The sequence below is a fragment of the Epinephelus lanceolatus genome, chromosome 5 (assembly GCF_041903045.1).
Source record: "Epinephelus lanceolatus isolate andai-2023 chromosome 5, ASM4190304v1, whole genome shotgun sequence".
NCBI lineage: Eukaryota > Metazoa > Chordata > Actinopteri > Perciformes > Serranidae > Epinephelus > Epinephelus lanceolatus.
In genome coordinates this window covers 9,832,520-9,846,385 of record NC_135738.1, presented here as the reverse complement: position 1 = coordinate 9,846,385, position 13,866 = coordinate 9,832,520, and the positions used below count along the sequence as shown (strand labels likewise).

General features: G+C 41.7%; 1 protein-coding gene across 1 annotated transcript in view; it reads right to left on the bottom strand.

Annotated features, from left to right (window-relative positions):
• The window catches only part of kcnq1.2 (potassium voltage-gated channel, KQT-like subfamily, member 1.2), a 279,715-nt gene that overhangs the window by 210,494 nt on the left and 55,355 nt on the right, over positions 1 to 13,866 (bottom strand). Inside the window, exons 11-14 of the mRNA XM_033634460.2 lie at positions 11,435 to 11,600; positions 3,770 to 3,796; positions 1,818 to 1,871; positions 26 to 137 (exon numbers count right to left, since the gene is read on the bottom strand). Of these exons, the coding sequence (XP_033490351.1) occupies positions 26 to 137; positions 1,818 to 1,871; positions 3,770 to 3,796; positions 11,435 to 11,600 (359 nt within the window). The remainder of the gene's footprint in view (positions 1 to 25; positions 138 to 1,817; positions 1,872 to 3,769; positions 3,797 to 11,434; positions 11,601 to 13,866) is intronic.

Sequence of the window (13,866 nt, the reverse complement as noted above, 5' to 3'; positions counted from 1 at the left end):
AGAGGGGAAGTTTGCCGGGACTTACTGAGCTGTCACCACAGGCAGGGGAATGTCCTCAGTCATGTAGTCCAGCTCGTCTGTTAAGCTGTTGGCGCGGGAGATGTCAATGGAGGTGCTGTGATCATGACTCCTTCTTACTGCAAAGGACAGAGACAACAGATAATATTTGCAGGCTGATAAACCATATACAAATTTAGATCTGCTGAATTTTTTTTTTTTTTTTTTTGGAAAGAAAAAATGTGAATGTTGCACTGCAGAGCTCTGACACTACCAGTTATGCAAAAAATCATCATAGAGGAATTAATTTCATGTATTAAAGGTCCAGTGCATAAGATTTAGGAGGACATATTGGCAAATTATGTTTTCTTGATGTGTATTATCACCTGAAAAAAGGAACTGTTGAGTTGTTGTTACCTTAGAATGAACCATTTATATCGACATAGGGAGCGGGTCCTGATCCACAGAGATCACCATATTGTACTGCCATGTTTCTGCAGTAGCCCAGAACGGACAAAGTGGCTCTAGATAGGGCCATACCTGCTTTCGTGTTAGCCACCGTAGATAGCCGCCCCTCCACGACAAGCAACATTGGAAAAACACTGATTTTTTTTTAACATTTTTTATTTACATTTATTCATTATTTTTACCGGTTTAAAGCGACACTTACCTTTCTGGAAATTTTACGCTTTTCTTTGTTTAGGTTAAAATGCTATTAATAAGCTGATGGCACACTAAAATGTAAGTGAATTCCACCAGAGATAAAAACTCATAATTGTACCATTCTTATGCGGTTCTAAGAAAACTCTGACCAATTGGCCGAGCATCCTGTCTGTCTTCCCCTCCGGGCTCCGACTGACGTAACCGCTCGCCTAACATTCCTTGTGCGTTTCCACTTACTAGTAACGTTAACGCTAGTATCTAACGTTAGCACTGCAACCTTATTCTAAAACTCATCAGTCGCTCTCCTCTTCCGTGTATCTAACGTTACCTTGCCAACACCTATGTCCATCACAGACGTAATGAGGACGTAATGGAGGAGCGGGGAGTAGGCCTTTGGAGGGAGGTGGAGTTTTGGATGTTCAGATTTTTTCTAAGTGCTGTATGAAATGCAAGAAAGGTAAGAGTAGCTTTAAATCACAAGGTCCATTTGTTTTGGAGAGAAAGAGACCTCTGCGGAAAATTCAGCTCACAATAAAAACCTGGATTTAAGTTAAGCACAAATTAGCAGATGCTGGGCTTGCGGCCGGTCTCTGACGAACCAAACAGGGTAGGAAAAACACTGGTTTGTTACATTAAATTGATTTATTCAGGTTTAAATCACTGGATCCCTTTGTTTCAGAGAGGTGGAGTCCTCAGCGGATAATTCAGCTCTTGGTAAAAACCTCCTGAGCGTCTGGATCGCAAGACAGTTAAGCACACATGAGGTTATCAGATTATCAGTGACGTGCTGAACAGCAACAGAGAAACACTGACTTGTAATGTGAAACTGCTTTCTTCAGTGTTTTTCCCCTCTTATAATCACTTAACCATTGTGCTTTGGAGAAGGAGAGACCTCTGGGAATAATTCAGCTCCCGGTTAAAACCTCCTAAATACTTAAGGAATTCTAACCGGAGAAGCTTTAGCTGTAATCCTCACTGCTAGCTGCCACTAAAGCCCCCTAAATCTTACACATTGGCCCTTTAAGTTGAATAATAGTTTGAAATTTTAAGACAAATGACAAAGTTATGGTCCGAGGCAGAATAAGCTGAGAATTGCAGATATATTTAATTATGAGTATGAGAGACACAAAAGCACACACAAAGAAACAGGAAGATACCTGGAGAGGCAGGGCAGCTCAGAGTGAAAGACGACCAAGAGTGATGAGGAGGGCCTGATGTCATGCAAGAGTAATTGAAAGAAAGGAGAAGGAAGAAAATAAGACAGGAAAAAAGCTGAAACAGACATCCTTTATAACAATGGGTTTACACAGTTTGATGCACAAGTGCTATGTAGTTTCTTTAAGGATACAAAATGTAATTTTAGGGAGGAAATATCCTTCATCAGTTGGGAATAAGTATTCAAGTTACATATTTCTGAATGGTTTATGTGAGGAAACAGAATTCGCCGTGCTCCTGCTCCACAGTGCAGCTGGCCGGCTGCTGGCACGACTAAAAACAACAGCAAAGAACAACATGTGTAGCGAGGTCTTGACCTGCAGTCAGACTGTCAGCGTCTGACTTTGACAAGTCTCTCCAACAAACCACCAGGCCTCCATTGTGATAAAGAATGGAGAGGCAAATGTGTTTGAATGACCAGTCCAATTCAAGCAAAAAGAAAAAATCCATTCAACCTCTCTCGTATTCCATCATCGGGTTTGTTTAACATTGTCCAATCCGGAAGCGGGTAGAAAGCAATTGAGAAAGAGAGGGCAGGGGGAAGGAGAGAAAGAGAAGGGAGGAGGGTAACCAGAGCTAACAAGAGCCACCTTTAGCATCAACATCAGCTCACTGACGGAGACGTGAACCGGCTTATCGGCTACACAAACAGGATAAGGGTTTATTCACAATATGTAGTTTTATCTGGCCCATCAGTGCAAACGTGTTTGGCTGGGAGAGAGTGAGCCAAGGTCAGGAGACAGAGAGAGAAAGAATACATGACTCTGAGATAGAGAGGGCGCTCCATTGAGAGATTCTCACAGACAGGGAGGTGGGTCGGGCCAGACAGATAAGTGGAGCGATAAGCCGGACACTGACTTAATCAAACAATGCCCAGTTTATTTCTGACCACTGGAGCTCCACAATGGCCGCTTATCAACTCCGCACACCCACCCTCCCCCTCTCCCTCTCTTTAGTGTCCCAGTCTAGGTCCCCACGGTCCTGCCCATTCCCCGCCAGGGCAGCCCTGTTCCTCACCCGTGGTGTTGGCAGGGCACCCAGTAAAGAAAACAGGCCAGGTCAACCCAGGACCAGTGTCTGAGTCTCTCTGCTTGGCTCTGGTTTGGTCCGGTTGGGGACAAAGGCCCAGCCAGCCAGCGAGTCTAATTAAAATACTGTCTGGGCCACATTAAAAAGGCAGGCTAGCTAATGATTAACACAGAGGACTTTTTAATAGGAGAAAAAGAAGTACTTAACCAGGGGAAGGGGCGACTGGTTAGACAGTGCAGTGATCACACGCACTACATACTAACTCTTTGTGTTTGCCGTTTTCACAAAGAACAACAGGGATATAAAAGAGTCTCAGTTTTCTTGTCACGTGGATTTTGCCTTAACATGCAAGATAATGGAGTGGAAACTTTTATTTGTTGACATCGTTTCTGTAACAAAATGTCATAACCTGCAATCCCTGGTTAATGGGATAGTGCACCCAAAAATGAAAATTCAGCCATTATCTACTCACCCATATGCCGAGGGAGGCTCAGGTCAAGTTTTAGAGTCCTCACATCCCTTGCGGAGATCCCAGGGGAGAGGGGGGTAGCAACACAACTCCACCTAATGCAGGCTGACGGCGCCCCAGATTCAAATGTCCAAAAACACATAATTGAAACTGCAAAATATCTCCATACTGCTCGTCTGACATAAAAAGTTGTTTGGAAAAACGTCATTTTTAGCCTTTTAGTTATGCTGCTACCTCCTCTCCCCTGGGATCTCTGCAAGAGATGTGAGGACTCTAAAACTTCACCTGAGCCTCCCTCGGCATATGGGTGAGCAGATAATGGCTGAATTTTCATTTTTGGGCGCACTATCCCTTTAACCCATTTAGTGCGACTGTGATGGAGTTAAAAGGACTCACCTGTTTGTCTGAAGAGTCTGGTGATTCCTGCAAAGAAAGGCGGAAATATCGTTAATATGGGACTGAAACACAACAATGACGCTTCCTTCCAACTTATGTAATCAACAACACTTCCGGTGGGCAACACAACAACCTTTTTTGTTGCAGAATAATTTCCTTCTTAGTTGGAATATGATTGATTTTATGTCCATTTCTGCGCCAGAAAAGCCTCCAAATTAATTTTTTAACAGAGCTGATAGTACCCAAACAGAAACTGTACAAATTGTCATTTTTTGACCGTGAAATAATAAATATGATGTCTGTTGTCAAGTACTTGCCTTGAATTCATTATGTTTTCTTAATTTCTCATGCAAATTACCATCAAATTGACAATTGTATATAAATTACATGAATATAAAGTAATTAAATGGACAGCTTTGCTATTTCCTACATCTTATTGCCTGTTTTAAAACACAGGACAGATGTTTTATTACATAAGCAGGAGTGGAGTGGACGTCCACTGGGAAGATTCCCGGCTCCTCCAGTCTGCATGTCGAAACATACTTGAGTAAGATGGTGAATCTCAAACTGAGAGTTAAAGCTGAGTAGCAGGTAGCATCTTGTACGGTAGCCTCGGCCACCAGTGTATGAATGTGCGTCTGAATGGGTGAATGTGACTCAAAGTGTGAAAAGTGCTTTGAATGGTCAGAAGACTACAAAGGCGCGATACAAGTGCAGGTGCATTATTGATACACCTGATGAGAGTGACTTCAACCACATGTGCTTTCTCCATGTGCATTTGTGTTCTGTCTCCATAACAGCCATGACTAGCTGTTGTAAGTTTCGAGGAGACTATATTTCAAATTGAGAGAAAATGACTTTCTTTTTCCTGGCGTGATTTCAATGTGCACGCAACACCAGACTTAGGTAGCCCACTGGAAGCAGACGGGTTACCACGACCAGTAACGATAAAAAAGAATAATAATTTAAAATTGGTTTTCAATATGTTATCATATATGTAAAGACCCTAAATTAATACAGTACCTGGACTACATGTACATGATTACTATAATGATATCATTTAAACAGCATTTGCATAGAAATGATTCTGTCCTAAACTTTTTGATCCAAAAGCGGTTTCCACTATTATAAGAATATCTCAATTGACAACTGATCCTTCTGCATCTTCACCAACGGAAACTTTGTTATGACATTAACTTCCTCTAGACAGTCAAGTCTGATCCTCTCCTCTCGGTGAGGAGAATAAAATATCACCTGAATCTGCAGCGGCTCTCAGCTTTACAAAGTTTTTTCGCAAGTCTCAGCTCATTGCTAAGCTGTCCGGCCAACAACATCGTTTTTTTGGTTCACTGTGACCGCTCTCAAAGTGTCATTTTTGGCCATAGCAGAGCGCTGTTTTCAGTCTAAAAACCCACGCACACTATCTGCCTAGCACCAAAAAGCAGACAAACACAGTTTGCGACTAGCTGGTTAACATAGCGGAACATTTAGCAGCTAAAGAGCCAGATATTTCCCTCAGGAGCTGGTGGAGACCAAAGACAGAGCTAAAAGAGAGTGATTATTAGCCTCACATTCACCAACTGGACAGAAACACGTCACCAAATGAATGCCAAAGTTGCTTCTGTAAATAAATGCTGGATGTGTAAATAAGCAAATGTTTGCTAACAAGTTGAGTAAATCAAATAAAGTCCGCTGCACCCATGTGGCCACAAATAAAAGAGTTATTGCAAGTTCAAAGAGTAAGCAAAGACAGCACTATAACCAGGTCCCCAGGAAGTGCACCAGGCCTTGAAGCCAATTTTCGTAGTGGCCAAACAGTGGTACTACAATTTCCAGGGTTGGTCACGTAATGCTGTTGGGCCTAAAAAGGCTGTTCCCATAGACTCACAATGGGAAAGAGACGTCTGTAAATCAGTGGATACATTTTTTTGAATGTCACAACCCCTGCAAAATGACTCGTTTCACTATCAAGATTTAATCTGTTCGATCCTATAACATTTGGAAACTCTAAAAGAGCTGCAAGATTACATTTTTTTAACCCCATTCACGTTAGCGGATTGCTCTCAGGCGCGCTCATCTGAGGTTGGCGGCCGTAAGTCTTTGACGTATCTACTCTATGGGCCCAGTGATGGAGAAGCAGCACCAATCATCTGAGTAATTTCATACCACAGATATAAAGCTTTTTTCACTTCATGCACTACTGAGCAGCTCTCACAGGAATGAACAAGGGCCTGCCCCCACTGCTGTATCCAGGTATCTTAATACATCCATGACTATAACCAGCAGTAAAAAGCGTTCAAGACAGTTTGGGAAAAGCATAAAGCACAGATGACATTTCTAGTCATGCACATTTTCCCTTAATGCAATGATGTACTTAGTTTGCAAACAACCAAACAGCATTACCATGCCAGCTTTTATTGGCTGACTCTTAAACCCCAACTGCAAAATCTAAATTAAACCAGTCTGCCATTTAAGACAAGTACTATTTTATAAAACAAACAAAAATCGAATGCGTGTTACGCTTCCATTACTCTTTGAAAACAGCGATGGTTAAAACAATAAATATAAAAGCAGCAGCTCTGGTGCAGACAGTTGACATTGCAGATGCCTGTTTTATGGCTGGATCAGAAGCAGAGATCATACAGTCCCACGCTGTTTCAACTCTGCACATTATCATTAGTGACAGCAGGCTGCAGGCTTCCTCACATGGTTTCATGTCACGCAGCTCGGCCAATTCATTTTTCCACTTCACAGTCTCACCATGTGTGTTTATGTTATGTTTATTCAGTGATTATATGAGCAAAAAAGTATCTAAAACTATGTTTTGTTGCTGGTAAATATGTGAATGAATACTGGATAAACTGTGCTGCTTAACTGGTTTGACATCAAGTTTGATTTGATTGCTTTTTCCACATGGACTTAAGACATGTGTTTTCCTTCGTTATCTAAGATCCACCCAATTAAGCAGGAAACGAAACAACATTTCCCCTCATAAGTGGTTGCTCTTCTAGTGATGGTCTGCCTTTATGTCAAGTTTATGTCACTCCAGCTCCTTTTATGATGGCACGCTTTGACAGGAAAAACTCATAAAGTGCATTTATTAACCTGGAGTCTGGGTCAATTCATTTGGCGGGGATGGCTTTTAAGACAGGAAGTTAAACCGCCAACCCCTTCAACCAACCAGCCACTGATTCTGTACTGTGTGTATAGATGTGCATTTTATAAACTATAGTTTCTACTGTTATGTATGAGCGCTGGCAACAATTAAAATTTGGATTTGGATACTGAGTTATCTAAAATCAATGCCATAATTTTTGTCAAATGTCAAAAAGAAAACACAACTTGGCTTTGGCCTGACTGCAGCAATATTGGTAATCTGCAAGTAGTAACAAGAAATTCCCACTTGTAACCTTGACAAGCCCGTATTTTAAAGTTTTTTTCCACTTAAGCGCAGTGTGTGTCTATGGCCGGCAAAGGGGGACAAGTGAAGCAGTAAAGAGCTTGTAACCATGACCTCTAATCACCACTGAGACTGTAATGGCTTCCATCTGGCCCACTGAAGACACCTGGCAGCCATCTTGGGTCTAAGGGGATCAGGATAGGGCCTCTGTTTACTGTGTGAAAATGAGAAAGTGGCACATAACAACTCATCCTATAACGTTTAAGGGTCTCCACTGTATATATGAACTGAGGGAACCAAACTGTAATCTTTTGCGAGAGATTAGCTCTAAAAACCACATTAAAGAGGTTCTCTATTCTGCAATCACTCTGTGCTTCAAGTGAGATCAACAGCAGTATAATAATTAGGGGTGGGAATCACCAAAGGCCCTACCCTGGAAATCCAGAGTTCCCGCGAGAGCACAATTTGAATTTGCTCAGCGAGTCACTCTGGCAATCAGTAATGATGCTCATTACCCATGCCGTTGGAGCCGAGCTGCACCAATCACATCGGTGTATCTGATATAGGCGGGCCAGAGGCGAGCTAAACAGATGACGACAGTGCTGCAACGACGAAGTCCAGAATCCGTCAGTAAACATTGCAAGATGGCTACGGATGAACACCAGTTGTTTGAAACGGCTTTGGCTGCTACAATGAACGAGTTAGACTTTTTCTCTAAAAGAGGAAAAGAAGACGGCGCTCGAGTCTTTCCTTTGCAAGAAGGACATTTTTGCTGTTTTGCCGACCGGATACGGTCTGGATTTCCAGGCTACAGAGGCCCTAGGATACCATATTGTAACAATACTTCCTGCTGATTTTCAACCAGCTTTGTATCATGACAGTGTAGGCACTATGTGTAAATTAACTGTGGTAAACTTCCCTCCATCTCCATCCAACTGTCCTCCATGGCAGATTTTTGCTGATCTAGGGCTGTTGCTCAAACTACAGATTGTACGTCAATATTTTTGTGTGTCCACCACCACAGACACAAACTCTCTCAAACTCACACCAAACTCAGATTAAATTGTAAAACTTAGCAGTGCTGATCAAATATAAACCAAGATTTTGTCACTGTATTGTATATGTCTCACCTAAATTGTCTTCAGAAACATATTTTAGTGCACTTCTGCAGTATGAGAATTTGTGAGGGACTTGTGAACAGGAAGAAGGGGCCCTACTGTTTCCTGTTTTGTAAAAAGGGAGGCTGAAAAAATCAAACGGTAAATCTAAGCAGCGCTGATCAAATATGAACCGAGATTCTGTTACTGCATTGCCTGTTTCTCGCCACAAATATTCAGGAACGTGTTTAACTTTGCTGCACTTTTACGGCACTTTTCAAGTCCTCCGACCACTCAAAGCCCTTTTACCCTGCGTGTCACATTCACCCATTCATACCCAGCCTCATGGTGCCACCTGCCACTCAGTAACCACTCACACACACTCACCCACCAATGGAACAGCCCTCGGGAGCAATGTGGGGTTAATTCAGATTCAGATTCAGATTCAGAATACTTTATTAATCCCCGGGGGGAAATTGGTTTTGTTCCAGTGCTCCGTGCAAAGTAGAAATAGAAATACAGCATGAATGGAAACAAGAGATAAAGATGAAGATATAAATAAGATACTAAAATAGACAATGAAATAAATAAAATAAAATATTAAAGTAGACATTAAAATAAAATAAAATAAAATATTAAAGTAGACAATAAAATAAAATAAATAATAAAATAGTAAAGTAGACAATCTGAAATATATACAATGAAATGGTTGTAGCGTTATAAATGAAATAAGAATGAGTAATTATATTGTGTGTTTTGTTTTATAAATAGCCAAATGAGTCCGATCATCAGAGGGAGGAGTTGTACAGTTTAATGGCCACAGGTAAGAATGACTTCCTGTGGCGCTCAGTGGTGCATTTAGGAGCAATCAGTCTCTGACTGAAGGTGCTCCTCTGTTCGACCAGAGCGTTGTGGAGAGGTTGTGTTAAGTATCTTGACCAAGGATGCTTCAACATGCAGACTGGAGGAGCCAGGGACTGAGCTGCCGATCTTCTGATTGGTGGACGACCCGCTCTACCTCTGAGCTACTGTGGTGCAGTGCATTCTGGTAGTTGTAGGTTTTCTATCTCTTGAGCAAAAGCAAATGCCACAGCCCTTTATCTCTGTTTTCTCTGGTCATGTAGCAACAGTTTTAACAGCATTTGCATCTCTTGACTGCATAGACAACCCAGATTTATAAAAAGAGCATCTTTCCTGAAGTGACACTTCTTTCAGTCATGATACAATATTACTGTGACACTAGACTTAGTACCAGTAATTAAATCTGCTTTAACTATTAAGGTGAAGTTTTCGGTCCGTCCATCTCACTTCTATTCTTTTTACTGCAGCAACATGGCTCTACAGTAGTGGACTAAAAAGGCAACTGATTTTATTATTCTAGTAAGCCACCAAAAGTTTAATTTGGATTTGCCATATTAATCATTTATATACCAAAAAATGGCACTTGTGTATTGATATGAAGCTCAGTGTAAGTTCAATCAGAGAGACTTTCTTTGTGCTCATCCATTCACAATTCTCTCCCTCCCACTCCCACTGCTCCCTCTGATCAGCTGACTATGGGTGTTCACTCCTCTAGTTATCCAATCACACTTTGCCACGATCTCTATCAGCCAATCAGGATGCCACTGCAAAACTTCAAATCTGCTCCCTCCTCCGCTGCTGTCAGCTGTCATTGTCGGCAGATCTGCTGCACCTTCCTCCACCTCGTTCACCTCCAGCCATCGTATCCAGAGTCCAGGACAAGCTCAACACTCATCAGCACTTCTCCATCTTCCTCTCATCTCATCTTCACCACCTCTACCACCACCAGCGTCAGACATGAGGGAAGGAGTTCCCTATTCGACTACAGATTCATCACCCTCCTTAAATCACACCATCCATACGGGGTCTAATCGCCAAAGACTTTCCACATTTTTCATTCTTATGTGCACATTAATAAATATTCTTTTTACTATAAAAACAAGTCTCTTGCAATATTATGCTATATCGATCTTCCCCCCACCCCTAATAATAATGACAGAATTTTAATTATGAGTCTCCAGCCATGCTAACGACTCTGTAGAGGCTGTGCTTGGGCTTGTACTCACACCAGTTTTTGGCAGGCTATCGAGAGTTTGGCCTACGCAGTATACATAAATAATCACTACCTTCTGCTGCTGCCAGATTTGCTCACACATGTATCACGTCTTACCAATATATAGCTCCACAAAAAATGAACTAATGAGATGAGTTATTATGATTTCTCTCACCATGCAGCCGTAGAAAAAGAGGTAGGCACCCAACAGAATGTAGAGTGAGCGCCTATGTGACACAGTAAAAATGTCTGCGGTGACTCTACTAGCCTAAATGTGTAAAAACAATATGTGCATTATTAGATTTGTTAGGCTGGCGACAGAATTATCTACAGTATATATTTTCACAGGCATCCAAACATAAGAAGGAGAAACACTTGCCAACACAAAAGTACAAGCTGACAGCTAATATTTCTAAAGCAAGTACCATAAAAATGTAATTTATCATGGAGTTGTTTTGGCCATTTCAATGCCCTGAATGCAAAAACACATCAAACTTTTACGGAAATAATGGATTTCCAAGGCCTTCAAGGCACCATGACATCATTTCACGGCCCTCAACACACATTATTTCATCAAACAAAAGTGTATTAAGAGGAACAGGAAAAAAAAAAAAAATGTTGGTTTCATTACTGCAGTAAGTCACTTCGTCAAAATGTCCTCCACATGACACAGGCGGGCTTGGTTGCCAGCTGGCCTTTAACTGCATTAGAACAGCAAAGATAGCTTCACAACGATATTCAAAAACACCTTAAAAAACAGCTTCACAGAACACAGCATTCTGAGGTGTCAAGTTCAGGAATAAAAGTTCTGTTATTAAGAAGTCCAAAATGAAGTCAGTTTAATCAAGCAGTAATAAAACAGGGCTCAGTGCTTTCATGTATAATCTTGGCGAGTTGACTTGTCTGGGACTGAGATGTTGGAAGAAAGGCAACTCATAGATTCATAGACGTTAGATGATTTTCTTTGAAAAACATGCAGTGCAGTTAGTAAACCTTAGACTGAAACATGAGCGGCAGTGACCCTTTGCATTTACTTGATATCAGTTTGGATACTGTGCATCACAGTAACAGGACAGCAGTGCTCTTTGTATTACCTTCAACAGCTCCTCTCGGCTCCTCCAGGAAAAATGGGACGTCTTTCTTCTCCTCAGAGTCGTCAATGTGGTCGTAGGTGATCTGGGGGATCGATACAGCTCTCTCTGAGCCCACACCCATGGCGCCATTTCCTCTGGACTTCAACCTCCTCTTGGGTCCCTTTTTCTGACAGACAGAGGAAACATCAACCCAGTTAATAAACATGAAATGTGTCAGGACTTAGAATCTTTATTATCATGCCTCAGACGTAAAGTTATTTTAGGAGGCTGACAAAAAAGGAGCATGCAAATCCCTCTGCTGCAATAATGTGGTGATTCTTGGAGGGGTGGGTTGTCAGTGATGCTACAGTATCTATAAGGCCTTTGTTAATGTTTCCAGAAAACAATTCACTGCTGTTTGCATTAAGCTTTGTCTATAATGTTTCTTCCTGGTGTTTCTGTGTTTTCTGTATTATCTGTGCAGACAGGAATGTCAGCATGAGACTGTTGTGGCAAGAAAGATTTTATTAGATTTGGACCGCGTCTTCGTCTCATAAACCAAAAAGTTCAAACTGACGTTGCAGCCAATAGTATTATCAACCAGCAAACCTTTTACAAGTAATATAGACTGGAGACAAAGCAGCCATTTTTGTAACCTAAAGCAGCTCTCTTCACTAGAGGTGTACCGAGACACCAGTATTTATCTCTGTATCTGTATCCATGGATGTATTAAGAGAACAGGATATAGCGAATGAAGTGAAAATGGTTCAACTGCTGTGTATAAAATTACCGAGATGATCCAAGGATGATCGGCACTACTTCCGCACCATGCCTTCCACAGAGCAAGCGCACTGGAGACTTGGAGCGGCCAAGCAGCTATCTTTCAGTTTAATGGGGATAAAATTATTTGTTCATGCAGCTCTCCTAGACTTTCAAAATGTTATCGAGCCGAATGGATCAAAACCTGATACTGAAACGAGTCATTTCGCAGGGATTGTGACCCTTGAAAAAAATTTTATGTACTGATATACACGTCTCTTTCGCCATGTAAGTCAATGGGAAAAGGTTTTTTTAGCCACAGAGCATCACGTGACAGTGTAATTCCACTGTTTGGCCACAACGAAAATTGGCTTCAGAGCCTGGCACACTTCCTAGGGGCCTGGAGTAATTAGATACAAGACCAAAAGTGGGCATGGTTTATGCCACAAGTCATGTTGAATTGGGCAAATGTTGGTTTTTCTAACCAAAAATTCACTGGTGATGAAATTGTTGTGCCTTCAGCGCATCACATTGATTTAATTACTGCATATAATTAATTCTAAAATATATTCCCACATCCTCATACTGCACTCCCCCAACCCCTTTATTTTTAACTGAACTAATTTTTTGAATTGTCTGAATGCCACCACTATTGAATTGGACTTAAATAGGCAACAGATAGCATCTTTTCCTAAATATGTCATTATGAAAATAATGTGGGTTGCACAGGGTAGTGGCCACAGTAAAATCAGACTATCAGCGTTTACACAGGTTACTCAGTAGCTGTGCAATCGTTGCAATAAGCTTCTGCCACCGGGGGCAAAATTTCTCAAAAAAAATCTGCTTTACGGCAGGAAATACGTCATGTATTGCCAAACTGGTCGGTCAGCCAATCAGGGACTGGAGCTGGTCCTTATGAGGAGTTGGGCATGAGATAGTTGAGTCACGAGCACAATGGCAGACGGACAAAGTTTGGAGACAAGTGAAAAACGGCCTGGCAAAAGAAAATGAGCTCCTCTGTCTGAGGAGGCAAAGAAGAGCAAAAAGGAGAGGAAAAACAAGAGTAAACCTCAGTCAGGCGTTAAAGAAATGGAGGGAGCTCCGTGACCAAAGAGGCTTCAAAACCAATGTCCAGCTAGCTTTCTTTCTAATGGATCAGTAAGTAACACGGCTAAATGTTAGCTAGACCAGAGAGGAGTGTACTGTACTGGCTGCTAGTTCATTCCTAGCTGGCCAGCATCGCAAATCGCCACAACCAGGGACCGGGTAGCGAGTGTTGGTCGGCTGACATCCTGGTTGCCATTCTGCGGCAGCCCTCGGACAGTGATACCCCCCTCCCTTCCTTCTGTTCTCTTCTCACGGAGGCAGCTATCGACGGACATCGCCCAGCTAAGTTACACCCAGCTAAGTGAACACTGGACTTTGTTTCCCATTCAATTTGAGCTCCAACCGGCCGCATTGTTTCCATACGGTACTGTTTATTCTAGAATGGGGACTGTTTACATGTGCATATTGGTATAATTCCACTGTGTCTACTGTTGTTTGAACTGATACTGTACATATTGGTATAATTTACTGTGAGTTGTTTGTATTGGTACTGTGCATTCTGCTATAATTATTTGCATTACTGTTTGTTTTTTTCTTCAGATAAATCTGATAATTGTTGCTCGGTCTCTTTACTCATTTATTTAGTA